This window comes from Rhinolophus ferrumequinum, chromosome 6, assembly GCF_004115265.2.
Source record: "Rhinolophus ferrumequinum isolate MPI-CBG mRhiFer1 chromosome 6, mRhiFer1_v1.p, whole genome shotgun sequence".
NCBI classification, from domain to species: domain Eukaryota; kingdom Metazoa; phylum Chordata; class Mammalia; order Chiroptera; family Rhinolophidae; genus Rhinolophus; species Rhinolophus ferrumequinum.
The window spans coordinates 39,733,693-39,752,351 of record NC_046289.1 but is presented as its reverse complement, the minus strand read 5'-3'; the positions used below and the strand labels follow the sequence as shown (position 1 = coordinate 39,752,351).

At 37.0% G+C, this 18,659-nt stretch overlaps 1 protein-coding gene and 1 pseudogene across 7 annotated transcripts in view; both read right to left on the bottom strand.

Moving 5' to 3' along the window:
* Window positions 1–315: 315 nt before the first annotated feature.
* Window positions 316–2,218, bottom strand: LOC117023690 (60S ribosomal protein L26-like; annotated as a pseudogene).
* An 8,820-nt stretch (window positions 2,219–11,038) lies between these two features.
* Window positions 11,039–18,659, bottom strand: part of DDHD1 (DDHD domain containing 1) — a 68,555-nt gene continuing 60,934 nt past the window's right edge. For all 7 annotated transcript variants that reach the window (XM_033108295.1, XM_033108288.1, XM_033108291.1 and 4 more), the window contains one exon: window positions 11,039–13,726. In XM_033108295.1, the coding sequence (XP_032964186.1) occupies window positions 13,545–13,726 (182 nt within the window). In that variant the 3' untranslated portion in view covers window positions 11,039–13,544. The remainder of the gene's footprint in view (window positions 13,727–18,659) is intronic.

Below are 18,659 nucleotides of genomic sequence, written 5' to 3'. Positions count from 1 at the left end.
TCTTATCTTTCATAGGTATTTTATTCTACCCCCATGCCCACAATAATACACATTCTCTGTACTCTACATTCTATATGCTACACCTACTGTTCTGCATTTTGGTTTTCACTTAATCATATAGCTTGGGGATTGTTCTATACTTGTACCTATAGATCCGCCTTATCTTTATTTTTTTTTTAATCTTTAAGTTGCACATCATTCCACTTTACAGAGGTAACATTGTTTAATTATTCCCAATCAATGCCTATTTACATTGCTTATAATCTTTTGCTGTCACCATTTTTTTTTTCATTTTAACAGTTTTTAATGAAAGCTGTATATAAGATTACTTTATTCCTGCATCTTCTCAACTGTTTCTTCCTTATATTTGCCCTTTTCCTTTCCCACTTGGCGAGATTTGGCTTTCCGTTTAAGGATCTTTTGTCCAGCTTTAGTCTGGTGATAACCACCTAGCTGGGGTGAATGCCCACATGAGCTGTCGTGCCATTAACCTTCTGCCGCTGCACTCGTTCAATGTAGATGACATACTTCTTTCTGTAAACCTGGACTACTTTGCCAATTTGCTGCCCTTTGTAACGTCCTCGGACAACCTGAACTTCATCATCCTTTCGGATGGGCATGGATCGAACATTGTACTTCTGTCTCAGCTCTTTGGAAAGAGGAGAAGACATAATCTTCCTGCGAATGTGGGAAGGTGCATTGAAATGTCTTTTACAGTTCTTGCTCCGGTCAGAAGTCACAAAGGGGTTGAACTTCATTTTGGCCACTGGCGCTTCAGTGATGGCCACAGAAGGGAAGAGCTGCTGTCACCACTTCTGCAATGAATTACTTTATATGTAGATCATTTTGCATGTGTGAGAATACCTGAAGGATAAATTTGTAAAAGCAGAATTGCTGAGTTAAAGGGTATGGGCATTTTAAATTTTGATAGCTATTGCCAAATTGCCCTCCAAAGGGGGTTGTTCCTATTCGTGTTTTCACTAGCAGACATTTGAGAGTAACTGTTTCTTAGTATCCTGACCAACAGAGCCTGTTATCAAGCTTTTTGAATTTTGTCAATCTTATAGGTGAAAAGTGGTCTCATATTTTCAATTTAGAATCTTCTCACTGAATGATTTAAAATGTCATTATCATATACTAAATTCGTTCCCTTGATGCATTTCTAGGTTTGTTTGTTTTTAGTTTATTCCATTGGTCTCTCTTCATGAACTATTACTATAATGTTTTGATCACAGCAGCTTTGTGCTATGTTTTATTCTGTAGTAGGTCTAATCACTCTTATTACTCTTCTTTCCCTAAGAAATTTCCTGGCTATTCTTGTTTTCCTTTATGAATTTGAGAACGAGTTTGTCTGGCTTCAAAAAATCCTGTTGCATTTTTTTTGAGATTGCATCACATTAATAGATTATTTAGGGATGGTCTTACTCATTTGTTAAAGCTTCTCATTCATTGAAGGCTTACCATTTCTTGTCCATATCTTTTGAGTCATGTCTTCGTTCAGCTTGTAACCACCACATCTTAAATCAAATGGTTTCTTATTACTCACAGCATCTTTAGAAACAGGGAAAATAGAAGATAAGGGATTAGTTTAAGAGTATATCTGATAGAAAGTCCTAATCCAGTTTTATATCTATTGTAGGTGGTAATGCCTCACCAGATTTTACGCAAATTCAAAAACAAAACAAAATTTTCTACCAAGGATTAAATTTTCTGGTAGCAAAAAGCTAGCAATATGCAAACACAATTCTGCAGTGTCTTTCGTGCATCATGAACTGTGGCCAAGCACTGTGGAATGCATTTTGATCATAGAGTAACAATCTCAAAAGAATTTTGAAACCAGAGTTGGCTTGAATGATGTACAATGACACCCAAGATCTTGGCCTATTTCCCAGATTTTCCCTTTTTGGTTTTCTAGCAAGTTTGGTCATGCCTGGGAATTTGCTGAATATGGTACTTGGACCAGTGACTTCCTAAATGTGACATTGGGATCAATGGCATTTGTCTGCCCAGGGGTTTTAGGACAATAATTTTTAGATATACTGCAGTTCTCTACTGAACTGGTGTTCAGAAAGCCCTGGCACAAGGCTGCAAACAGAAAGGGAAGTTGGTGAATTGATATGGAAGGTAAAGATCTGGAGAGGGAATGTTCTATTGTGAATATTGAGTTACATACCTGGGCACATTGGCATTACAGCTGGAGTATTGTCAAGTCTTTAGGTAAATACCTCATGGATTTATAAGCTATCTTTATGCCACCGGTGACAAACGGCCACTCACTAAAGGTAAACAGTTGATTATCTGCAGCAACCAGGGCACTTCCTGCCATCACCCTAGTTCAGCGAACATGGGAGAGTGGAGAAAGAGCCTGCATTAGTGACTGAATGACTTAGGACACAAACATGTGTTGACATGTATGTTGACAAGTATGAGCGTACTTTTGAATTACATTTCCAAAACAAATATTGTTTTTATCATTTTGTTATAGTCAACACTTTTCTCCTCAATGCCACGTGTAACTGAGAGCCAACTTACGTAAAATATTTTTTAAAATGCATAGCAGCATGATATACATACCTAGGTAACGTCTGAGGTTTTTGCCACCACATGAATGAGAACATTCTTTAGCTTGTTCCCCTGCAACAAAAAGACTACTGTGTTCTAAACTAGAATGTTATGCAAGAATCTCAATAGCATAGTTTACTGAATGCTCAGCCTGTTTAGTGACATACCAAAAAGTAGGACAAAGGCTAAAAGCAAAAATGTGGGGCAAGTTTTAAGCAATGAAGTGAGAGGCATACGGATGATGAAATATTTAATTATCCAGGCAAAGACCAGGTTGTAGAATGTAGCTAGTAAAAGTATAAAGATGAGCTGTGAATGGGAGAGCTGTTTGATTCAGTGATCTCACTGGTTTGTGGAGCCAAAATCATGAAATTAGACCTCTCTGAACAGAGTGGTGATGGTATAATGGTGCCAATATCACTTGCCTTTTATTCCCACTATAATGGCAACACCTTATAATGGCAACACTCATGTATAAACTTTAACTATTTATAAATGAGACATTAATGAAAGGTCAGGCAAAATGGGCAAAAGAAAATTGATACAGTAAATTAGGCAGATGACATATAAAGTTAGGAAAGTATTTTCGAATCTAGAAAAATGACTTAACACAAATTTCATGGTTCTCCCTATATTAACAGGTTTTGTCTCAACCAAATCATATGAGGAATACTTTTTACAAACATGACTGTGCCCCCGAGTCTTAAAATTTGCAAATTCCATGGTTACAGGACTCAACAAATCTCAGATAAGTGGAACTCTGAGTCTAACATGCCTCTTGGAGAAATGTAAATGATTTAAACTAAAGGGAATTCTAGTTTCTTTTGATGATGATTTTCATTTCCTTAGGGAACTCTGTACAGCTGAGAACATATATATATATATATATATATATATATATATATATATATATATATATATATATATGTAATATATATAAATTATTCTAGAGAACTGTCTGAAAGATTTCACGGTTTCAAATCTGGAAAAGACTTCACACCATTAAAAATGTGGTGCCAGGGTGATTATGAGAGCTTACAATTCGGGATATTTTCAGCCTTCTTACACCTAGGGAAGGTGGATTGACCATTCCCAGGACCATTTTAACACTGGGTAAGACTGTTTAGCTGCTGTTTGTACTGAAAGGCATACACGTTAGAGTACACTCATTGGGCAACTCATTGTCAAGACATCAGCCATTCTGCTCATAGCCCTGAAGGAAGCAAAGCAGGATGTGATCACCTTGGTTTATTCTTCTCATGAAATATGCTCATTTCTATCCCACTTGCAAGCACTGTGTTGTTTTTACCAGCACTCAAGACCATACCAGGGGAGTAACCTAGAATTTTGACTGAGTTACAATTCTCAGGCCTCTACCTACAGACATGTATGTGGAGTCTGGTCCTGAGGCCCACCTAGAACAGATTTTGCTGGGGGAGGCAGCAGAGCACAGGTTTCAGCATGCACCCAGGGCCGCTCCACCATCATCTTGTAGCTGTGCGACCAGGGTCTGTTTACCTAAACCTTTCTGTGTTGCTTGGTTTCCTTGTTGAAAAATAAGGCCTAACAACAGTATTTACCAGATGGGGGTACTGTCCCCATTAAATGAGGGAATACATCTGAAGCATCTAGAATAGTGCTGGATAAATAGCATATTAACATGTTAACAATGATTTTAATAAAAGCCTCACGATTGAGGATTTAATAAATTGGGCAAACTAGTAAGCGTCCACCCTTATGTATATAGATGTATCTTTAAATCGTTTTCCAGTTGAGAGGGGAAAAAATGAGCAAAGAAACCTTTGAAACAGGTGGTAGTAGCAAATCTTTACAACTGTATGTCCAGTTGAGTCAAATTCCCAGGCTTTGATGCGTCAGAAACAAGTGTTCTCCAACTTGGCATTACTATGAGGAGCCGGCTCAGACAGCCCCAACAAAAGATGCCACCTCAGTCACTCCGGCACCTGAGCAACCTTACCTCCCAGACCCGCCTTTTCCCTGCGCTGTGCTGTGGTATCCTTTTCCCACTGAAGTCATTTTTACTACAACACCCGGTCAGTGAACCATCAGAGGCAAAAGTTTTGTGTAAGGACTAAACTTTGGGAGCATTTATATATAGGTACAAACTGGTGGTCTTTAGCCTCCAAAAAAATTGCGGCCCCAAAGCTAATAGCTATTTGAAACTTAGAGTACATTCCCTCCTTTATAAACAAATCACAGGAAAAAGTTACAGTGTCCCTCACAAAAGCAAATTAGTTAACCAACTATCATTTCCCATGAACCCCATCTTTTTATCCTTTGCGTGTTTTCCCTTCCATTATGTTTCAGTTGCAGAGAGGGTAAATCATAAATTACTGTCTGCTATAGAAAGAAAATAGTCTGCAGCTGGGTGGAATTGGAAAAGCAATATGAATGCAGTGATCACTGATTTCAAAATACTTTTAAGTAAAAGTTCAGTAAATGGGGGAAAAAAGAGAACAAATTCTAGGGTCAGGGGACAGTACATGCAAAGGTAGAGAGGTGTGAACATGCACTGTTACGTTTAGGGAACAGCATACGGCAAGAAGGCTACTTCTTGGTCTCTGTGTAGGCACTACCACTGAATTGTGTGCAGCACAAGCTGGAGAGTGCCTGTGATTATAAATATCTAGTTAGGCATTTTTGTTTGGCACAGGTTAATACAATAATCAATCTTTTAAAAATAGTATACTCAAGTTCTATTTTCAAGTTCATCCTGATATATGCTTCACACTTGTCTGCTGCATCCGAAGAGCTATTAATTTTGCTTTGTTCGGTTGTGGAAAAAGCAAGGTACCTTTTGTCCAAGCCTTTTGGTTCTAGATGGGATTTGCCTTCTCTCATGGTTTTTCCCAATTCAGCAGTTCTGATGAATTTTAGTCACATAATTTTCCTACTAGAATGCAAATTCCACGAAAGCAATCATTTTTATATTATTAAATTCATGGTTATTCTTAGCACTTAGAATCACATAACAGTCCAGATATAATTAAACACATGTAAGCACTTACTAGGACGTAGTGCCCCATGGAGGGTCCAATGATGATTAAGGTATGCAACCTCTGAAGAGCTTGCAAACAAGTCGGAATGAGACCTGTTATCAAACCTCAAATCAAAGCAAAATGAATCCAGTGCTATTAAGGTGAACATTGTTAACGGGGGGTGCTATGGACTATGTCTCCCCAAATTTTAATGTTCAGACCTAATCACCAATATGATAAGTGTTTGGAGGTGGGGTCTTTGGGAGGTGCTTAGGTCATGAGAGTGGAGCCCTCATGAGTGGGATTAGCGCCCTTATAAAAGGGACCCCAGAGATCCCTTGTCCCTTCTGCCATGTGAGGAGATGACAGTCAGTGAGAAAGTGGGCTCTAACCTGACACTGACTCTGCTGGTGTCATGATATTGGTGCCATCTTCCAGAACAGTGAGAAATGTTGTTTATAAGCCACCCAGTGGCGCTTTTTTTTTTTTTGGTGATAGCAGCCCAAATGGTCCATGACAATAGGCTCACAACCATTTATTAATTTCAACCAGATGAATGAAGAAAGACTTCACAAGACATTGTCCTCTAAGTCAGAATTTCCACTAGGGATATGGAGGTTTTTTTTGGTGAAATGATTACTAACTTGAACTCTTTTGGATTCAAGAGACAGAAACCCATCTCAAAATAGCTTAAGCAAATAAAAGGAAAGGGTAACTGGGCAATCGGGGGGGTGGGGTGTTTGCTCCAGCTCTCCAGGAACTCTTGCCCTGTCTATGTGTGTCTGCTTCCTTCTTCCTATGGCTCCATGCTCGTATCACACCATGTGCCACTGCACTGTATTTCATAGCCATAGAAGGCTGTCTGTATTTCAGGGCCAGCAAATAGAATCTTATGGAAGGCCTCTGCTTGGTCTGGTTTGGGTCATGTGCCTATCTCTGGGCCAATCACTGTGACTCACGGCGGCGGGGGGGGGGGGGCAATATGGTCTGACCTGAGTCATGACCCCTCACCCGGCCATGGTATAGACGTGCTGTGATTGAGTTGGGTTACTAGACACTTATGCAAAGCAGAAAATAATTTTCACCCGGGGTGGGGAAGGTTGCAAGAAGACTTTTATAGGATTGGCAACCCTATTAGAACCATATGGAGTGGGCTGGGCTCGGGCAGTACTTCATAAGGAGATGGGGGCAGAGGGGGAAGATCCAAGAGGAGAAATATGATGTTGGGCAGACAAAAACAACAGGTAGCCACTACAGTAACTGAAATGAGTGCATTCTTAGGTGAGTGGCTTGCAGTTTGCACTCTGCTGAAGATGTGCAGTGGGAGATCAGGCAGGCGACGGTTGGGCTAGGTTGTGGGGAAGCGCCAGTGATAAATGGAGCTGCCCAAGAGCTTCAGCTGAAGGAATGCTGTGATCAGACCTGTCACCCTATCCCCTCGCTCTGAAACAGCCTCTGGGTTAACTTTTCTGAAATGTCTAAGCTGTCAGACTATCATGATCACGCACCAAGTCTCTTTCCTCCCCCACGTTTGCCTTTTCTTTCTCCAGCCCACACTGTCCCACCTCAATTCTACTTACCATCCCTCTATCCTGGCCATTGATTCCCAATCTCATGTCAATACCGCTCCAGGGAATTACTTTTGTCCAGCACTGAAATTCCTGGATTCTTACAACATACATCTAAAATCCGACTTTTCAGTCAGTCTAGCACCAATCAAAGGGTGGGGGAAGGGGAAGTTAATTGGAAATGTAGTTGTCTCAATCTGCATGGGTTAATTTTCTGCAAGTTATCCCATATTCAGATTAGCCTGAAAGCTTGAGAACTATGGTCAAGCTTTTGAACCCTGGACTGACAAATTGTCAATGGATTGTATTCCGTAAGAGCAGAATATACCAATATACCAATCTTTTCCTGTACATGTACTTTATCCTCTGACGTTCTTGAGGGAGCCAGTGTGCCACTGTGGTCACCAACCCTAATCGGAGGTAGTGTGGTGGCCGTAGTTCACGAATTATCTTTCATAAACTTTTGGGGAGGGTGTCCATAAACTGTCCAGGATCAGGATTATGTTCCCGAGAATGCTTAAAACAGCCTCTTCTTCGAGGCTGTTTAATATAAGGCACAATTACCTGCTCTGAATGGATCACTTTAGCTAAAGAAACACAGTGTAATCCAGGAAAAAATGACATTTGCCTCTCACTGCCTTGCAATTATTCAGTACGCATGCACTAGCTCCAACTGGGGAAAAAATCAAAAATGGACAATTCTAAAATGAGTTATATTTGCCATCCAAACTGATCAATGCAGAGACAAACAGGTTTAAGGCTTCAGTAAAATGAAAGCTTGAGAAAATGAACCTGCCTTGACTACTGAAAATGAAAGATAACAAGGCAAGGAAACAGAAAAGGCCACCTTCTTAGCTGTTACCACAGTCACCGACGGCATTTCGTACTGTTAGGGAGAGTGAACATAAGAACAGGTCATAGAGACTGAAAAAAGAAAACATCTTAAGGGTCTCAGGAGACTCACAGTGCTGGCTGCTTCTAAGAAATGTACCTAAGAGCAAAAAGCAAAAAAACTCCCTAGACTCTTACTGGCAGAGTTTGGATTTATTACGACTGCCTTAGAACCAGAAAATACTTATACCTTTGTAACGCAAAGCTCACAGGGAATCAAGTTATTTTCAGAGATCACGCAGAGATGGTAGCGGGTGTGGGTGCAGTCACGGGAAGCTCGGAATGATGCTCACAGATATTTGATGTCTTCCAGGAGAAAGCAGTAAAGGTGAAGGACTAATATACTTGTTTTTCGTCTTACTCCAACAGAAGACCAGATGTAACCTTCCTAAAGAATAGCTTCCCAACATATCCTGACAACTATGTTGGGCGGGGAGGAAGCGAGTTGCACCCTGTCACGTATAAATGAAAAACCATAAGGTAACAGACAATACTAACCACACTCCCACCCTTATTCAAACACAAAGGCAGAGGAAAAGTTCATGCTAATGACCTGTCAAGAGACTATTTTTGGGGAAAACACACACACACACGCACGTGTATACACACCCAGCAGCAAAAACTCTTCTATTCTCCAAAAAGTATAGTACTTAGATTTTAAAATTTCTATTAGTTAACCTATGTTGGAGCAGTTTTAAAAGGGACCTACTTCTCATGAATTGACAAGGCCAACATATCAACACTATGAAAAAAAATATTAAACATTTCACCCTGTGCAACTTGTTTCCCTACCAAGTTCGCATTTGTCACCAGAATGGAAAATGAACATGTTTCCTAGGTATTGTTTTTTAAATTAATTTACTTTTTCATTCTTTTGCTTTTCTTTTTCCTGGGTATTTTGAATCTGAGACATGAAGTTTGGTCAGACCCGGGAGGGCGCTCTTTCATGAGGACCTGGGAACAAAGACCAACTGGGGAACTCAAGCCTAGAGATGTTTGTTAAGAGCTTGCAGGTTACAAGAGAAAGAGAAAGCATCTGGTTCCACAAGAGGGCTGGGGAAAGGAAATGGGCAGTGTGGTATGAAACATAGCTGAGAATTGGGGCTTGTTTCTAATTCTGACTGTCACTGGCTGGCCATGTGCTCTTCCAGGGGGAACAGTCACTTGTGAAATACAGCAATCACATGAAGGGATAAATCTCTGAAAAATGAAGGAATTAAATGTGATCAGCATTTCTCTAAGTGGACTCCAATAAAAAAAGTCTGGTTAAATACGTTTGGAAAATCTCCAGAATCACATTGCATTTAGTGTATCAAAGGCTCCCAAAGTCCTGCCATAATCTTTTAAATTTGGAATTTCCCAAACTTATTTTTTTAGGTGACATCTGCAGAACATGCTTTGGAAAATGATCTTTATACCCCTTCCAACTCTAAACTACCACTTCCCTCCTTTTCTGCTGTGTATTTAGTCTGTCATCCAATCTTTGGGCTGAACCTAATATACTGCCCCTCACTTTATGTTTCATGACCTTTATGCTATTATTTAAATGCTCACATGCAACTAAAAGGGGTTGGACAAGATGATCTCTAAAATATGTACAATGAAATTTTAGGATTCTTTGAAAATTATTACAAATATCCACGAAAGTCTGAAATAGGACATATGTAACCCAGGCTATCACAATCACAGCACTAATGTTTACTAAATGAGACCTTAGAGATGAAATTCTATATCCTGCCGTTCTGTATACTGCTCTAAGCTCAATACTATAAATATTTCCTTGGCAACTTTCTTTTGACTAAATGCAAAAGGAGAATGTAGGAGATGACATGCGAGTTCCCCAGACCCATCCTAGAGGTAACAGAGTTAAGAGTTCAGTGGGGATGTTTCCTGCCACATGTGCTCTTTGCAGATACAGCAAAATCTTTTATGTAGGTAAATTATAAAATGTTAGGGAACTATATGTATTGCGCATACCTAACCACAAAAATATTTAATGCATGTATTTCAAATTCAACCAGAGTTACCATCCCATTCCTGGCCGAGGCTTAGGCCCAGGGATAAGAGCAAAATATGGGTAAGAGACAACTTGAGACTAACCACAGAAGTCAACTATCCAACATACACATCGATTACAGTCAAATTTTAGTCCTTTCTCCGGTGTTTGATTGCTGCATCCTCCTTTCAGTTCTGCCTTCTTTTAACATCACTGTTTCTTCTTTAGCCCAATTTCCATGCTAACAAGACTATTCAAAAACAATTGTAAGACATCCACTCAAATTAGTCTTCTCAATTGTCCAAATGCCTTCCTTATTAGCAGCTGAGAAGACAGAAATATTAATCAACCTAATTAATCAGAAAGCAATTCAATTATTTTTCTTCTACTATAGGCCTTACAATGAAATCTCTAGGTTCGGTCTGATTCCACTTTAAGGTGCTCAAGCCATCACTGGAATGAATGGTGGAACTGGCCGTGACACTGCCCTGACGATTTTTCTTCTTCTGTTTACTCTTTGGGGGAATGCAAAGCTGGGATATGGTGTGTTAAATAAATGTCTTGTATACCAGAATGCTTAAGCCCCCAATAAAGAAAGAGAGAGGAAAAGAGAATGATGAATGTTTGCACATCACTGTCTGAGGGCTTCTGTAGGACATGTTCATTGAGAGAATTTCCAAAGGCTGACAGATGCCGTTCAATAGAAAGAAGTAAAACATAAGATTCCTAATGCTTGCTTCATATATCAAGGAATAGTTATTGGAAAACTGAGTACATTTTGTAATTATATTCTAAAATACAGTAACATTGGATTATAACATAAGCATAATTATTGTTGAAAATAAAGTTATGAACTAACAAAAGGCTTTTAGCAAAGGCTAATTTTAAAGTAAAAATAAAGCAAAATGTAATCCAAAACACTGTCCTTATTCTAAGTTTAAATTATTCTCGGGAACCTAATTAGATTAAAACTGAATGATCTGACCAGTACTCAGAAGAATCATCATAGCATGTACACAAAATAGAGAATAAAATTTTAATGGTATCAAAAACAGAACTTTTTGGCTAATTTAGTACTTGCTGGAATAAAGTTCCAAAATGTTACTCAGTAACTGACTTAGCTTCTAAATCAAACCAGAATTTCACATACTCTGTATATCACTTGAGTATATACAAGTACATTCTATGATAACATGCAGAGACATGGAAACAAGGACTATGAAATCAAAATCACCATCTCTATTGATGAAGTAATGAACTGAAAACAACACACCTGTCCAGTAATCCAGAAGATCTCATTTTGAAAAGGGGGTTTTGAGTGTTGCTCTTTTCACGAATTCAAATAAACTCCATGTGGCTAACTTTGATTTTGTTTTCTCAGTATGAAAAAAGGGAAGCAGATATACTCCTATAGTTATGGGGATATAATTTTATTCAGTATGAAAGTTTTGATAGACTTTCACTCTTCTCAGGGAGAAAGAGCTCTTCACATTCTAGTGGCGAAGAATGAATTCCCTAAAGCTCTTAGGCATTTGAGTGTCACACCACCCACAGCAACATATGCTCAAGTACCTTTAATAATACAGTCATACGAGTTTAATTTTCCTGAGAACTAAATTAGACGTATGAAATAAACAGGGTATGAAAATGACCTGAGTTCACAGGAATCTCTAAATTCAAGAGATTGCTTCAGCTTTGCTAAGATGTCATCAAAAGCCTTTTATAGCAAGGGTTTCTTAGTGAGTCACATATTTGGTCATGGAACCTTGGGATCTTTTAAACACTAAAAAGAAGTGCTTTATGTTGAACAAATCCAATGAAAGGCCAAAATAGACAAGAGGACTGATGGTGCTGAATAAAACCTACAAGTAAGCCACAGATCCCATTATCTTATAAAGAAAGGAGGAGGTGAGATATGCAACTGACCAACTTTACAACCAGTTCGATGACGATTACTGGGAAGCTAAGAAAAATCCTTGTAAGATAAGCAAAGACAGCACCTTAAGTGGAATCTAATGGAAGCCACTCAGAAGTGAGGGTTGGTTATGGCAGAGAGGGCTTCTGATCCCTCTAACTCCTCCTTTATGTGTGAGAACACAAGAATGTATAAGACAAATAGGGTAAAATATTGGCTTCACAGTCATTTCTCCAAATTATGAATTGCAACTTGTTATTATTGTTTGCAAACTACTAAGAGGTAACATGTGAATTATTAGTCACTGAACAGGATAGAAAAGAATATGGTCTGGCTTCAATCTGAGTTCTTCTGATTTGCTCTGTAAGCTAATTCAAGGCACTTTAAATGTTTTGGTGCCTTAGTGTATTAACATGTAACATGAGAATAACATTCATTTACTTACCTCAAGGAGCTATTACATAGATTATTGAATCTTAAAGCACTTTGCGCTCCTCAGATGAAAAGCACTGTGGAAATAATTACAGCTGAGGAAAACTCTCCCAATGTGTTGGAATCCTTATCTATTGTGTCTTATGTCTCAATTATGTTTTCGTAAACACTTCAAAAAAAAATTTTTTTTGTTAGTGGCACTCCATCCCTTTACATACGATGTTTGGCACATGGATGTTTATATATTTAAAATAGTTGTCAAACTCCCTACTCCAAAGATTTACTAAATTTCCCAATAAAGTTAATAATTATACCTATTATGGAGTACTCTGTGTTAAGTTTAGAAAACTTTAGCTGAGTGAGGTAAATGAGACATAATAAAAAGTTCATACTTTTTCAAAATAATTGAACTAGTATTATTTGTGTGAAACTACGTTTTTAATGAAAAAAATACTCAAAAGTATGCCACAGTGTTTACATATTCATCTGAAGAGTACAAAGATGAAGTTCTGAGAAAACAAGGTCTTAACACCATAGAAAAAAAATGTGGTTCTTAAATTGTTCAAAGGAAACATTAACAAAAAGTAATGTTTCATACATTGAAATAAAGCAATTAGTCAGAGGTAATAAATTATAAATACAGTAGTTCAAATATTGTTTCTTTTTTAGCATTAGTTTTCTAAACAAATTCAAAACACTTTAAATATGTTATACTCTTCTTTCAAAGGAACAGTGGAAATGGAAGCTTTCATAGAAATCTAAAACAATGATACTTCATGATCTTTACATAGAATACACTACACTTTGACCATTTAGATTTATAACATATTTTGGTTAATACATTAAATTCAACCCATTAATATGCCTTTATATTTGGGAGAAATTAGATTGTGATTTGTAACCTTGCAGTTTACCCAAACCTTCCTTACGTTCAGGTCTTGCTTGATTCTCTGCATGGGGGTTCTTCACTCATAATTAAAATGATGAAAACTGTAAATAACTTCTTCTGGAGTGAAAAAATGCTTTGTTTTTTAAATAAAATAAAGTGCTTTTAAATGCAAATATTTTTTGCCAGAAACAAAATTGAAACATACTTAAACCTGAAATCTCCATAGCTTGACACACATACGTATTTTAACAGGAAAAAAACAAGTTTTGGGCCATTAATGTCCTTCAAGAGTTCAGATTGTATCTAAGTCGGGTTTTGCATTATTTTCGTGCTCATGTTTGTACATGAAGGTTAAAAGAAAGAGGGCAACATCCAAAGACGACCAATAGGCAGTATGTGACGTGACAGCTGACCAATAGCGGCTCTCCACAAGGCCTTCTCTGAGTTCAAAATCAATTCTGTGATCCAATTCCACTAAAAAGAAAAGAAATCAGATGAATAAATATCACAATAAGATAGGTTCTATATAGACTTACTAGAGTTGCAGATAAAAATTTAGCTAATACAAGTGATTCTACTAAATATATGTATATATGTATATATTTAAAGTGACTTTCTACTCTAATTGTATGAGAAAAAACATTCGAGGCTTAGTATCTCAGGCTTCTATTTGGTGAGTCCTTTCCTTTGTGCCCAGGTCAATATGGAATAATAACAGAAGAAAACGAAAACAACAACAAAAAAATTTACTTGGTATCCTAGAGTATATTTGGGGTAAAGAAACTAGGCTCAAATCCTGGCTTTCCCATTTAATCATTGTGCATAATCTGCAAAATAAGGGAAGCAGCCCTCTTGCAGAATTATGGGCCATGCTTACATGCAATGATGCCAGTGGGAGTGCACCAGGTCACTAAAGACTCCTTCCAATGATAAGGCCCTATGTATCAACCGGCTCTGTGGGGACTGTTAAAAGATAACCGCCTTTTAACGCCTTTCTACAATGTTTTCTTCCCCACTTGGTTGAAACTGTCAAAGGCAGCCTGGTCTCTGTCCAGTCAGCAGGGCCTAATGTGTGCCTGAAACAGACACATAGTCCTTAAATGTCTGTTCAATAAAAGAACCCAATGTGTGGCGTGGAAAGTTAAACTGGGAGGAAGAGTGGTGCTACTTGGGAGGAAGGACTTCATTTATAACAGTGCTATCCTCAAAGAATTCAGTCAATTAATCTTTTCTAAAATGCACAGAAAGTCCTAGCAATACCTGTTAGAGAAAAATCACCTTAACAAATCAAGGCTACTAGAGAATTTCAATTGATTCATTTAATAAATCCTTAGAGATAAAACACTTAGAAAAATGACATTTTGATCTTCAGGAACTCCTTTAAAATTGTCAGTGAGCCACACAGTATTTTGAAGGGTCTATTTCAAAAACAAAAACACCCAAATCACTACCACTCAGACACTCAAAGTCTGCTAAGTCTGTTCTATGTCCAGGATGCCAGAGGATGTGAAAAGTAAAACCTGACAATTAAGGAGGAGGTTGGAGAAAAAGTTGGGTTTTGCTTTACACTGGGAATTTGGTAATCAAATGTAAGAAACTTTATTGGTCTAGAGAATAATTTCATATAAATATTTAGCTAATACTTATTTTAAACAGCTATTTTGTGACAGTATCATTTGGTGACTTAAAAATGCATCTACAGTTGTTATTTTTCTATTCAATTGTGCTTTTCTGACAAGAAGTGGCCATGGATCTATCTGTACATTTTCAGATAAGGTTTATACTTTAGCAGCATAAATTCCAATTAGGTTATTACAACACTTGTAAGATATATTGACATAGGCTTTTTATACAGTTCTTTTTAAGTGCTATTTTTTTAATTTGAATTACGATAAGCTAATTCATAGTAAGTCAGAAATAGCTTAAATCCATGTGTGGAACTGAGAATAGTAATGTCCTAATCTTTTATCTTTTGTATTCCATGGGACATTTGTTAGATTTGTAGGTACATTCTTGCACAACAAACAGGAAGATGAAAAAAAGAGGAAACCGGAATTCTCAAGCATGATGAAGAAGAGGCAAGGTGAAGTTAGTTATAAAGAAAACGGGAAACAAGAAGAAATCCAGAAGAGATGGGAAACATATGCTTTGATATTGGTAAAGACCACCAAGTTATAATTTCTAAGAACTCACTTTCAAATGGCACTGTAGACTGTCTTGTTAGTCCAACAGTCTTAAGTTGAACTGTTGTTTTAAAGTCAGATTTTTCCTGTTGTAACAAGCGTCATTTGGCTCTGCTTTGATTTTATGTAAGCAGAAAATACCTTTGATTTTTTTCTGCTTTTCATTTTATGAAATTTATTCTTAATATGCTATTACTGTTGTGCAATACTGCCTTTCAGATACTAGACACTCAAATGCTAAATTTAATTATTGTCCTATATTTTATGCCCTTATTTTTATCACATATAGGGACTTTAATAGTGTTAAGTAGATTGGCCCTCCTTATTCCTTTCTATTTATTTGTAGTTTGTCCCCATCAAAATGGGAATTAGGTAGCCAGCTTGTACCTGATGAAACTTAGTCTCTCAGCTTCCTGAAAAGGTTTACCCCAGGCAGTTTGTCTGCCAATGCACTTAATCTCACATTTGGGTTGATTTTGCTGGTGGAAGGATGGAACCAGATGGTCCTATGTCTCATCTTCTCTCCTGTTTATGTAGATCAAAGAATTCCCAAGGGAGTCAGGTTCTACACGACAGCACCATTTTAAATATTGTGAGATGTGGTCTTGACCAAAGTGGGCCCAAATCTACCTGGAGTTGCCATGGACCTAATTTCTCACAATTACCATATAAAGTTTTTCCCCCAGTTTTTCTCATTGAGTTAGGTCAAAGAGAAAGGAAAACATAAAATCATCACTTTGTCCTTTCTCTCTCTTGAATTCCTAAGTGCTATAATTCATCTGTGCACAAGGAATGAGATTCCTGAACAGCTAAAGTAAAAATGAGAAAAAAGTGTTGGCTTTTAAAAATCATCAGCAGTTTGTTTATACTGTGTTAAAACATGGATTATTTTCTTTTCTGGGAGTCGTGCAAACAGGCATATTTCCCTCCCTGTTCCTTAAAGCAAATGTCTGCAATCTATATAGTGTGAAGGTAAAGTGTCATCAGTACTGTGCTTTCATCAGAGAATTCTTTTGTACACAAGGCTTGTCAACATGGAAATGGTATTTAAAAAATAACATGAATAGAAAGGACTTTAGTATTATAATTTGTATTACCTGGACAGGTTACTACTATTTAATGGAAGCATCTTAACTTCTCTCGAGAGAAATTTTCAAAAACTTAATGAATCTTAAAAGTTATCTTATTTGAAGTAATAATTATGGTCATAATCGCATGATATTTGGCTCCAAGTAGACACCAAGAAAAATACTTAAAAAAGTACTAGCAAAGGAAACTCTGTGTTTCCAAATGACTGGTGAAAGATTCATTTGTAATAAGAAAGATTATGCTCAGAGTACTTGTTGGCAAATTATGATTCTTCTTTTCGTGCTGCCTTAGAGCGACTATGCATTTCTTGTGGTTAGGTATTTGACATTCAAGGAATATTTACATTTTGTGAATTATCATAGTTCCAAATATATTTAAGAATATTCCCTAACTACCCTTTATTTGAGAAAAGTAACAAAAATTCTAAAAAATGTTTTATCATCAGTTGTCATTTCTGCCAAAAAAAATTTCCCAACATAAATACCTAAATTTGATAACAGATGGGCTATGTGGGTAAATATAGGCTCTGTGTATAAATCTTGAATACAAAGATTCCAGGAGATGGCCAGATTTGTTGGCCCCTCTACAATCTGGTTTAAGAAACTTTTCCAATCATATCCAGAACTACTCCCTCGCATTCATCCTTGGCACTTAAGAAAATGAACTTCTGGTTCCTACACACTCTATGCTTCTACCTCTGTGCTTTGCTTATATACTGTTTCTTCTCCCTGCAATGTCTTTTTTACATCTCTGCATTTCCAAATCGAACTTCTGTGAAGCATTTTATGATTTCTCCAGGTGAAAGCATTTTTACTCCTTAGAACTGACAGTCCTTTACCTGTACCTCCATTATGTAGCTCATCACATTCTACTATATAATTATTTTTGTAGTTATCTACCTTCCCTACTAGAATATATGCCTTCTAGCATTTAAGACCACACCAGCATTTAACATCTTTATGGGTAGCAATGAAGTCTTTTTCATCTTGGAATCTTTCCTAGTGACTACACCTTGCTATCTTGGCTTATGGTAAACATTTAATAACTAATTGTTGAATGAATAAAGACAGGGGAAGAGAAAATAGAAGCTATATACATATTAGCATCTGAATCAGTTTGTAGTGATGATTAGTGGTCTAATTGCTTAGATAGTTGGAATGGCTTTAAGAAAGTGGATAATAAGGGCTGCTTGACTGCAGGACAGATGTGTGAGTGAATTAATTTTCCTTTCTCCAAGGAACTAAATATGCAAAAATCACAAATAAAAGTATTTCTTTTGGAAGTAACTATTACACGAGCAGATACCAGAATAAGCACTTTTGTAAGATCATTTCTTGAGGGGAATTCACTGAGTTAGATCAATAGAAACTGTTGGCAGAGAAAAAAAATCAGCTTGTTATACTAAAACACTGCTTTGGAACTTGTATCAAATAAGAGTTATTTTGAAAATAGAAAAAAAATGTGTGAAAATTAGTAATTACACAAATTGTAAAATTAAATTGAATTTAAAAATCTAAAGAAAAACCTGTAACATTTTTTGGTAAAGACACAAGTCCAATATATTTTTTTAAAAAAAGGAAAAAGAGAGGAGTTGTGGAAAAAAGGATGAAAAATTAATTGATAAAAATAATTTCAAAGTGCTAGGATTAATCCTTAGTATTTAGACTTTGCTGAAAATTAAGACTGAAAGTATCTCTTGCATCCAATAATACTAATTTTTTTTCTTTAAGTGAACCTACCCATCTAAAGAACATTAAATATTTGTATTGAAACCAGATATCAGCTATGGCATACCTACAGCCCTAAGTGTGTTACTGATATCTGAAATAACTTGGAATGATTAAATTCTTTATACTATGAAACCCTTTTATATCTAGGGTATTACATGAAAAGAGTAGTGAACCTCTTTGAAGCCTTTAGGACAACAGAGAAGAAAGAAAACGGCTTATGCTTTCCTCCCCTCTAAAAGGTTCCTTCTTTGTAGGAGGGTATAGAAGTATCATATACTTTAGCATATTAGGTGCTAATCAAGTCAGATTTCAGGACCACTACCATTTAAGATTAGAAAATACAGGAAGAAAATACATATAAAGTAGTCTATAAGCTGATCTCATAGAAGAATTGATCCAATTTTT